At 33.9% G+C, this 11,326-nt stretch overlaps 1 protein-coding gene across 5 annotated transcripts in view; it reads left to right on the forward strand.

Annotated features, from left to right (window-relative positions):
* ROCK1 (Rho associated coiled-coil containing protein kinase 1) overlaps positions 1–11,123 on the forward strand; it is a 151,361-nt gene extending 140,238 nt beyond the window's left edge. For 4 of the 5 annotated variants that reach the window (XM_004421038.3, XM_014780289.2, XM_087439015.1 and 1 more), the window contains 6 exons: positions 3,055–3,125; positions 3,330–3,418; positions 6,707–6,785; positions 6,949–7,210; positions 8,210–8,417; positions 9,656–11,123. In XM_004421038.3, the coding sequence (XP_004421095.2) occupies positions 3,055–3,125; positions 3,330–3,418; positions 6,707–6,785; positions 6,949–7,210; positions 8,210–8,417; positions 9,656–9,659 (713 nt within the window). In that variant the 3' untranslated portion in view covers positions 9,660–11,123. Of the gene's footprint in view, positions 1–3,054; positions 3,126–3,329; positions 3,419–6,706; positions 6,786–6,948; positions 7,211–8,209; positions 8,422–9,655 lie in introns of those variants that run through there. The other variant, XM_087439014.1, reaches the window with a different exon arrangement.
* The last annotated feature ends 203 nt before the right edge of the window (positions 11,124–11,326 follow it).

An 11,326-nucleotide genomic window follows, 5' to 3' on the forward strand; every position in this document is an offset into this window, starting at 1 on the left:
GCAATAATACACATTGAAGTTTCTTTGTAAGTTAAAATTGCTCTACAAATATATAAAACTTGGAGCCAAGTTGTTTTTGTACTTCTGTAGTACGTTATTGATGATAATCTAGACTTAGAAGTCCTCAAAGTTTCTTTTATTTACCTGGAGAAGTTATTTTCTGTGTTTGTGATATAAAAGATGGAATTTAGAGCATTATACTTTCAAATTACCGCTTAGATCACAAGTGGTCATGGTTTTAACGGAGGTATCTATATATAAAAATCTGGTATGTTAACTTGCGTCTAAGACAGGAGTAAATAAAGGAGGAAAGAGGAGAAGCTAGTATGTATTTTTTATTTATCACTGAGCTTAGTTCACCTGCTTTTCTGAAGGGAGGTCACCAGAAGGAAAAACTAAAATTCTCTCCCATAACGTTATTGTTTTAAATTGGCAAAAACCTTCACATGTCCTCAGCACCTTTTTGTGAGTTCCAGATTTCTTCACTTAATTTAAATTAGAGTGAATATAAAATTGGCTTTATTTGATTCATAAAATGCCTTTGATATATAAAATTTCCGTAGGAACACTGAAATGACGGATAAAGTCGTAACATACAACAATTCATTGAAAATATGTTGGGCAGGCCCCGTGGCTTAGCGGTTAAGTGCGCGCGCTCCACTTCTGGCGGCCTGGGTTCGGATCCCGGGTGCGCACCGACGCACCGCTTCTCCGGCCATGCTGAGGTCGCGTTCCACATACAGCAACTAGAAGGATGTGCAACTATGACATACAACTGTCTACTGGGGCTTTGGGGGGTAAAAAAAAAGGAGGAGGATTGGCAATAGATGTTAGCTCAGAGCTGGTCTTCCTCAGCAAAAAGAGGAGGATTAGCATGGATGTTAGCTCAGGGCTGATCTTCCTCACAAAAAAAAAAGAGAAAAGAAAGTATGTTAAAGAAAACACTGGTAGGTTAATCCAAACCTACAGCCAGAAAGCATAAATATTTTTGGCATTTATTCTCATAGAGAAATAACTGAGGGGGAAGGGTATTTTGGCATACACAATTTTGTATAAATGTCAAGATTTCAATGCCTTTCACATCTTTTATTTTCAGTGAGGAATTACTGGTATTAAATAGACTTAGGAGTAAGAGCTGCAATTTTTGGCACACTAAAGGGAAATTTTTCTAGCAATAACTTTTTTGCTTTGTAAGATAGAATATTTGTGAATGATCAGCAGCCTTCTGCATGTTATTTAATATAAAACTGGTCTTTGGTTTTTAAATTATAACCATTATTTACAGAGGATGACTTTAATTGGCTAATTCAGAAAAAAGAATTGCAAAATAATCAACAAATATTTATCAAGTACATACTCTGTATGTCAGATGCCTAGAGGTATATTAAAAAAAAAGTGTTAGGATATGGTCCCCACTCTCACAAAACTTATGAAGGAACTGCCTAAGGAAACAAAATAATTATTGATGACCTAAATAACAGCAGCTAAGAAAAAAGTTGGGAGAAGAGGGGGATCATTTTGAACTGAAGTTTCTCATTATTTCCTTTACTTTAACAACAACTACAATTTAGATAAAGAGAAATAACAAAAGCAAAGGACATTAGGTACATTGAAGAAGGTGGAACAGGAACATTTCTCCCTATTCAGTTAACTGCAAAGCTTGTTAAAGGACTGAATAGTGTTGTGCTCAGAAATTAGACTGCCTGGTCACCCTAGAGCTTTGACAGTTATTGATAGAGTACCCTTGGGCAAGTCAGTTCACCTCGCTAAGCCTTAGTCTCTTCATTTGTAAATGGAGGATGATAGTAGAACCTATCCTATCCTATCTTCCTAAGAATATAATAGCCTATATTCATGGGATTATACATGGATTATACGTGAGTTATTACTTGTAAAGCACTTGGCAAATAATAAATGTTTGATAAATGTTACCTATTATTGTTACTATTACTGTAAGACTGAGCTGTTTTACAGCTTTTAAGTTATGTGGAGAAAGGCAATATGTATTCACATTAGGGTCATGATTTGAGCCATAGTATAATCTGTCACATTATAGCATTGTACTTTAAAGTTGGTCACTTTTCTTTTTTTTTTTTTTGTTTCAGATATGTGAGATAGATACAGAAAACACTTAATTAAATGCTCTTTATTATAACCTGACATAAAATAACAATTTCTAGTGGAATCATCTTTCTCCCTCAGATTTTCTAGTAAACATTAATTATATTTAAACATAATAATAATTATAAAATGCCTTCATCGAATTAGTCAAGGAATTTCTGATATGCACAAACTGGTGAAATATTAGCAGTTGACCAGCTGAATTCTGTGTTCTTTTACTGTTTATTAAATTCTGGTGCCATAAACTTAAAAGGCTTTATTTACACCTCTTTAGTTTGATAAGAATTATAATTGGACTTACCACTAAAATTAAGTTCCCCCAACCAAATTTGGACAATTTTATTGAAATTGTTATGAGTGTTTTCCCAAAAAGTTTTTCAGAATATTGTGTTGAGAAAACAGATAAAATGCTTGTCTCTTATTCTTTATATCCAGTTGATTCTGCCTGCATTCCTTATTTATTTATCTTCTATTCTTATCTTCTGTGAGTAATAGGATACTTCTGTACTTTTGCTTGCTCTTTCTTGTGTAAATCATGGCTCTGATTTGTTCCACTTGCTGCATAATTTTTTTTTGCTAAGTATTTTTATATGAGTGTTAAATGATATTTAAAGTCTTCTGTATCATATCCCATTTAAGCTGCAATCCATTCCAGTCTTGCCTGGCTCTTAAGGGTATTGTTGTTACTTCATACTTTCATAACTGAGTACTAAATGTTCATTTTATGGGAAAAGTGGCTTGGGATTTTTTTCTGCAGTATTTGTGTGTCCGTTAAAGTTGATTTGTGTGATTGCAGCATGGAAGAGCAAATTGCAGCGCTTCTTCATTTCGCTGTGTTCAAGTGCCTGTTGCTGCATGCTGCCAGACGACTTGTAATAGCGTTTCCTTTTGTTACCATTTAAGACTGAATTCTATATATTCTGTTTCTTCTAGAGTCAAGAATTGAAGGTTGGCTTTCAATACCAAATAGAGGAAATATCAAACGATATGGCTGGAAGAAACAGGTACCATATGCCTCATTTTTTCTAATTGATATTTTGTTACATATTTTACTTTTGAAGCATAGAACTTAGATTAACTGCTCTATTATTAGCATTGATTTTAGATTAATACAATATAATCTAGACATAAATGGCAAATATTGTGCTTATCACTTTAAACCAAGTTAATGTTGCTCTATACCTCTTTCCCCCTTTTTCTCATTTCAGTATGTTGTGGTAAGCAGCAAAAAAATTTTGTTCTATAACGATGAGCAAGATAAAGAGCAATCCAATCCATCTATGGTATTGGACATAGAGTAAGTTGCATTTGATTGAATTATAAGTGTTAACTTATAATTATTTTTAGACTTATAATTTAGTTTATATGTTGTTATTTAAACAATGTTATCTACTTTTCTCTTTAACAAATTTAAATAATAACTTTATATTAAACCTTATTTTAGCAAAATGTGAGAGGAAAAATTTTGCATACCTGACTCATTTATTCTAAAGACAAATTTTTGATTTCAACTGTTTATTGGTTTTAAGTTCAGAGAGCATCTCAAAAAGTATATGATTATCTGGTTATTGTTAAAAGGGAACTGTAAATATATCTGTCGTTTTTTAATAATAAGTCAAAGAGGCCTATAATGAGCTTAGGTTTTTTTCCTTTTCATTCTACCATTTCTTAAGCACTACTGCCTGTGTTATCATTTATAACATTGTATAGATAAGTAAGACACTTCCAAATTTAAGGACCTTACAGACTAGTAGAAGGAAAGGTAAAACATATGCAACAAAATATGAATTCAAAGTGAAGTGTGGTGAGTGCTATTCAAGAGAAATATAAACTTAAAGTGTTGCCATTCCTTTGAAATTAAACATTTGTGGAGCCAGTTACAGTTACAATGTAAAAAGAATTGAGCAAGGACCAGAGAGTACTGATATTTTATTTCCCTATTTTTTAAAAATGCATAGTTGTAATAATTTAAATGATCACTTAAGTGTAGTAATACATAAACACTAATATGAAAGATATCATCTTTTAACTAAGTTAAATACTTTTTAGATTGATGAGAGGTTATCTTTTTATTGAGATGTAATTTTCATACAATAAAATGCATACATCTTAAGTGTTCTGTTTAGTGACTTTTGACAATTATAAACACCCATGTAATCACCACCTAAGACAAGATCAAGAACATTTCCATCACCCTAGAAAGCTTACTTGTTCCCCTTCTCAGGAAGAAAAAAAAAAGGAGAGAGATAATCTGATAATTCTGTCACTGAGATTAGTTTTGCCTATTCTAGAACTTCATATAAATGGAATTATACAGTATATACTCTATTGTGCCTGGCTTCTTTGATTCAGCATAGTGTTTTGCTACATGTATCGATTGTTCTTTTTATTGCTGAGTAATATTCCATTGAATGAATATATCTCAATTGTTATCCATTCTTCTGTTGATGGACATTTAAGTTGCTTCCAGTTTGGGGCTATTATAAATAAGAATGCTATGAATGTTCTTTTTGTGGACTTCAGTTTTCATTTCTCGTGGGTCAGTATCAAGGAGCAGAAACCTGAGTCATAGAGTAAATCTGTGTTTAACCTTTAAAACATCTACTAAATAGTTTTCAGAAATGGTTATACTACTTTATACTCACCAGCAATATGAGTTTCAGTTGCTCCACATCACTAACATTTGGTGTTGTCAGTCAAGCGTATCCAAGTCTTTTCCCATTTTTTAATTGGGTGGCTTATCTTTTAAAGATTGATTTGTAAAAGTTTTGTATATATTCTGGATATAAATCCTGTGTCAGAAATACGTAGGGCAAATAGTTATCAATCTGTGGCTTGCCTATTCATTTTCTTTACAGTGTCATTTTTTTGCTGAGGAAGATTCACCTTGAGCTAACTTCTGTTGCCAATCTTCCTCTTTTTTACTTGAGAAAGATTAGCCCTGGACTAACATCTGTGCCAGTCTTCCTCCAGTTTATATGTGGGTCACCGCCACAGCACGGCTGACAAGTGGTGTAGGTCTGTGTCTGGGATCCAAACCCGCGAACCTGGGCTGCCAAAGCAGAGTGCGCCGAACTTAACCACTATGCCACGGGGCCTGCCCCATATATTGTCTTTTTATGGAGACCAATTTATCAATGTTTAAAAAGGATTATTGCCTTTTTCAGTCTGTCCAAAAAATTTTTGCCTGCCCAAAAGGTTGTTGAAGGTATTCTATGTTTTCTTCTAGGAACTTTGTTGCTCTAGGTTTTACAATTAAGTTATGATTGATCTCAAATTTATTTTTGTGTTTGGTAAGAGGCAGCAATTGAGATTAGTTTTTTTTTTTCCCATGTGGATATCTGGTTGTTCCAACACTATTTATTTTTATGTATTGACTTTGAATCTTCTAATCTTGCTATTCACTTACTAGTTTTATAGGGGGTTTTTTTGGTGGATTTTACAGAGCTTTTCTATGTATATAACCATGTCATCTCCAAATAATGATAGTTTTACTTCTTTCTTTCCAATCTGTATGCCTTTATCACATGTGTAGATTTGTATCCACCACCACAGTCAAAATACAGGACAGTTCCATCACAGAGATCCTTCATGCTACCCTTTTATAGCCACAGGAAATGCCCTTTCTCCACCCCTCCCTAATTCCTGCAACCACTAACCTTTCTTCATCTCTGTAATTTTGTCATTTCAAGGTTGTTATATAAATGGAATCAAATAGTATGTAACCTTTGGGATCAGCTTTTTTCACTCAGTGTAATTCCTCGGAGACCTATCCAAGTTGTAGTTTGTTTCTTTTAATTGTTGAGTAGTATTCTAAGGTGTGGTGCACCGCAATTTGTTTAACCATTCATTTGGGTTGTTTCCAGTTTGGGGCTATCATGAGTAAAGCTGGTATGAACATTCACGTATGAGTTTTTGTGTATAGACATAAATTTTCATTTCTCTGGAATAAAGGGCCAGGAGTGCAATTGCTGGGTCATATGGTAAGCATATGTTTGGTTTTGTAAGAAACTGCCAAGCAGTGGCTGGCCCGGTGGCGCAAGCAGTTAAGTGCACGCGCTTCGCTGCGGCGGCCCGGGGTTCGCCAGTTCGGATCCCGGGCGTGCATCGACGCACTGCTTGTCAAGCCATGCTGTGGCAGCATCCCATATAAAGTAGAGGAAGATGGGCATGGATGTTAGCCCAGGGCCAGTCTTCCTCAGCAAAAACAGAGGAGGATGGGCAGATGTTAGCTCAGGGCTGATCTTCCTCACAAAAAAGAAAAAAAGAAAAAAAAAAAAAGAAACTGCCATGCTCTTTTTCAGAGTGGCTCTGCAATTTTCATTTCTACTATAGTTGTATGAATGATCTAGTTTCTCTGCATCCTCATCAGCATTTGATGTTATTACTGTTTTTGAAAATTCTGATAGATATATCAGATACTTACTGTGATACTTACTGTGATTTTAATTTTGCATTTCTTCAATGACTAATGATGTTGAACATCTTTTCATGTGCTTATGTGCCACATCCATGTGCTCTTCAATGATATGTCTGTTGCTGTAAATGAGTTTTTATAATGGCCTATATCATATTTTCATTTTAGTAAATTGTTTCATGTTCGACCTGTAACCCAAGGAGATGTGTACAGAGCTGAAACAGAAGAAATTCCTAAAATATTCCAGGTAAAAATCTGAAATTATAACTTCAGAAGATCGTTTACCTAAGTACTAAGTGTATTTTGTGAAGTAAATGTAAATACACCAATGCTTTTTTATACATTTAAAATTTGTATGTACAGATTAAGATCTTTTTTTATCTTTTTCCTTGTACCATTTCTGAATATAGATACTATATGCAAATGAAGGTGAATGTAGAAAAGATGTAGAGATGGAACCAGTACAACAAGCTGAAAAAACTAATTTTCAAAATCACAAAGGCCATGAGTTCATTCCTACACTCTACCACTTTCCTGCCAACTGTGAGGCCTGTGCCAAACCTCTCTGGCATGTTTTTAAGCCACCCCCTGCCCTAGAATGTCGAAGATGCCATGTTAAGTGCCACAGAGATCACTTAGATAAGAAAGAGGACTTAATTTCTCCATGTAAAGGTAAGGCATGAAAATGATTTTTACAGCTTATAACAAATTAGAGAATTAAGTCCCAATAAAATAACTTCTTCAAGTGTAACATTTTTCTATAGCAAGTTGAAAAGAGGTTATAAGAAGTAATATTTTGACACTTGATGGAGCAACATGTAGCTATCATTTCACAGTTACAGATTTATCTTTGAACGTATTGTTTTTAAAGAGAATTACCCCTTGTCAAAAAACGTACCACTGAGAAACTATTCTGAATTGTTGAGAAGAGCTATAAATAAGTTCCACTATATTCTGCCTTGAGTTTTTATCTCCTGCTTGTTTTCTTTTTGTCTGATTTTCACTGCCTGGACCAGCATGCTGGATCATAGACAAAATGCCTTCTAGTTTAGCAGAGGTAGCTTGAGGGGAAGAATATGGGCTACAGCTATTTTAAGATAAGAAACTTGTGTTCTAAAAATATGTTTATTTGGGGGCCAGCCCCGTGGCTTAGCGGTTAAGTGCGGCGCTCCACTACTGGCGGCCTGGGTTCGGATCCCGGGCGCACACCGACGCACTGCTTCTCCGGCCATGCTGAGGCTGCGCCCCACATACAGCAACTAGAAGGATGTGCAGCTATGACATACAACTATCTACTGGGGCTTTGGGGAAAAAAAGGAGGAGGATTGGCAACAGAGGTTAGCTCAGAGCCGGTCTTCCTCAGCAAAAAGAGGAGGATTAGCACGGATGTTAGCTCAGGGCTGATCTTCCTCACAAAAAAAAAGAAATATGTTTATTTGTTTCACTTCTGCATTTTTTTATATTCTGATTTTACTTTAATTTCGTTATTAGTTTATGACTAATGTTTTCTTTTTAAATTTTCAGCTGTAATTAAGGCAGAAGGTATATTTTCCAAACTTAATTAGGCATAATAAATCTGTAAAAATTTTAAGAACCTATAAAATTATGCATTCAGTAGGGCCTTATTAGATATTATATGACTTTAATTGTACTCTTTTTTCCTTAACATAGTAAGTTATGATGTAACATCAGCAAGAGATATGCTGCTGTTAGCATGTTCTCAGGATGAACAAAAAAAATGGGTAACTCATTTAGTAAAGAAGATCCCTAAGAATCCACCATCTGGTTTTGTTCGTGCATCCCCTCGAACGCTTTCTACAAGATCCACTGCAAATCAGTCTTTCCGGAAAGTGGTCAAAAATACATCGGGAAAAACTAGGTAAGGATTGATATGTTAACCTTTTTAACAATGTGAATGTGATTAGATAATACCTATTAAAACCCAAAATCTAATTGTTCTTTTCCCCGTAGAGGGCATCATTTGTAGCTAGGTATTTATAGACTTGAAATAACTTTACAAATTAGTTTAACTGATTCCTGTTAGAAGTTAATATTTATAAATGTCGTATTTATTTAGTTCCATGTCAAATTTTAATGTCATTGGTTGGTATACATGACACATATTTAGCTCTTAATGTTTTAAACAACTTGTGGTTTTACCCCTTTTTTAATGTAAATAGATTCATATAAAACTTTGCTCATCTCTTCTTTACTTTTAACTATGTTGGCATAGATTTTTTTTAATCAAAATTATTTTATTGTTACTCATTAGTGTTACAAATAAACTTCCCAGTTAAGTATCCTTTTTCCTTTTTGGTTTAACTGGTTTTCATAGAATTTTTTCAAAAATATTTATCTCCTATAGTAAATAATTACAAGACATAATTAAACGCTCTCTTGAAGAGAGGTTATGATATCATCAAGTTCTCATTTTGCACGAGTAAATGAGTCTCAGAGGAGTTAAGCACCTTACACAAGGTCACACAGCCAGCCTACTGGCATAGTCAGTATTGGAACCCATTTTCATCCAATTCTAAAGCCTATGTTTTTTCTCCTGGACCAAATATCAACTTTCCTAGAATATAATCCCTATATTAAGAGGGGTATTTGAATCTAGAAGCTGAGACCTAACACTGATTTGTGTCTCTGCTAATGTCACCCGAGTCTTCCAAGCAGGCTTAAAACCATCTTTAATACATCCTATTTCTTCACTGCCTATTATCATTAACCAAGTCTGATTCTTTGAAATGACTCATATCCATTCTATCTTCTGTATTCTTCAGTTGCCCTACTACTCCAGTGTATTACCGCCTCACTCCTGACTTATGTCTATAGAATCCTATATCAGCCCTCTCGTGTATAGGATAAAAGCTAGATCTAAAATTACTTAAAATTAGATTATAGTTTTGTTAAAAAAATGTGTTTGAAATAGAGTAGAAGCAAAAAGGAGATAATATTGTGTATTTTTCCTTTTTCCTGTTTTCCAAATTTTGTGTATTAGTTAATTATTAATTATAAAGATAATGGATATTTACCTTCCTCCAACTTTTATTTCTTCTATTTTTAAACTGAATATATTTATTAAATTACAATTTTTTCTTTTATGTCCCCCAACAGTTAACCGTGTGACCTAGTACCTTGTGGAATCATTTTGGATGCTACCTGATAAACCAGGCTTCTTTAACCATGCAGAGCAGACAGGCTGTTCCTTTGACACAAATATCACAGGCTTCAGGGTTAAGATTGCTGTTATTCTGTCCTTGCTTTGGCACAAAAGTACACTGAGGGTTTTTTTTTTTTATTGCGGGTTTGCCTACAGGTAGATTAGATTAATTATTACTATGTAATGCAAGTACAATTGGGGAAAAGCTTAGCTAGATATATTTTTTTAAAAAGGTGCTGCCTTTTTGAATTTCTAAGAAAATGCCTGTCAATCATGATAGAACAGTTTTCCTCATATGAGTGAGAGGAAGGGACTTTCACTTTCAAGTGGAATGGCCATCACTATCAAGATCAGCTCGTGGAAGGAGTAAAGAAAATATCTCAAAATGAGACAACTGAAAATTTTTTTAATGACTTCAGTTTTTGTGCTCTTGCAAGACTGTACAAAACTATTTTAAGAAAGCAGTGACATCACTTGACTTCAGTGCCCTCACTGTAGAATTTAAAAGCCTTACTGTTGGTTGCCCATGGTGGACTTCATGGAGAATAAATATCTTACATTATGCTTTACAAAATACTGTATGTGTTTCAGCAAGTTTGTAGACTGGGGAATAGGAGAAGGCAAAAAAAAAAAAAATTACATTTAATCTATGCATTTTTGCCAAGCCATATTGAGTTATTTTACTACTAAAGACATTAGGAACTAACTGTACAAAAGAACCAAGTTTAAAAGCATTTTGTGGGGTACATCATTTCTGTAATTGTATAATGTATTTCTTTGTGGTTTTAAGTGATAAAGACGTTAAGTTAACAAACATATAAGAAATGTATGCACTGTTTGAAATGTAAATTATTCTTAGAACACTTTCAATGGGAGTTGCATTGCCCTTTTAGTGCCTTAATTTGAGAGAATTATTTTACTGCCATGACTAAATATAGAAATTTCAAAAAACATATTTTCAAAAAATTATGTCAGTGGGTTTTTCATTGATAATTGGTTTAATTTTAAATATTTAGAGTTTGTTGGACTTTCATAAATTGAGTACAATCTTTGCATCAAGCTACCTGCTAAAATATTGAATGACTTTATAAAACTCTGCAAAATATATAGAAGGTTGCACCAATATAAAAGAAAATTATGGCAATACATCTGTGATGTTTTCCAGTTAACATAGGAATTACCAGATAAATACTGTTACACTCTTGTCCAATAACAAGAGTTGATTCATATGGGCAGTATGATTTATTGTTTATTTTTTTAACCAAATACCTCCTCAGTAATTTATAATGGCTTTGCAGTAATGTGTATCAAATAAGAAGCACTGGAAAACTGATTCGTCTCTAGGATGATATGCATGTTTCAAGTGGTATTGAAAGCCGCACTGATGGATATGTAATAATAAACATATCTGTTATTAATATGCTAATGACTCTGTGCTCATTCAATGAGAAATAAAAGTAATTTATGGATGGATACCTTTAATAATGACTGCTATGGTATTTTCTCATGGCTGAAATGAATAGAAACTATGCTATAAATTAGTCCCCGACTGTATACAAATGTTTGTTAAATTCCATGACTAGATAAAAATGAATTTTTAAAAGATAAAACCTGGTTTTGGCTCT

The sequence above is a fragment of the Ceratotherium simum genome, chromosome 14 (assembly GCF_057802395.1).
Source record: "Ceratotherium simum simum isolate JZ-2026a chromosome 14, ASM5780239v1, whole genome shotgun sequence".
Classification (NCBI taxonomy): domain Eukaryota; kingdom Metazoa; phylum Chordata; class Mammalia; order Perissodactyla; family Rhinocerotidae; genus Ceratotherium; species Ceratotherium simum.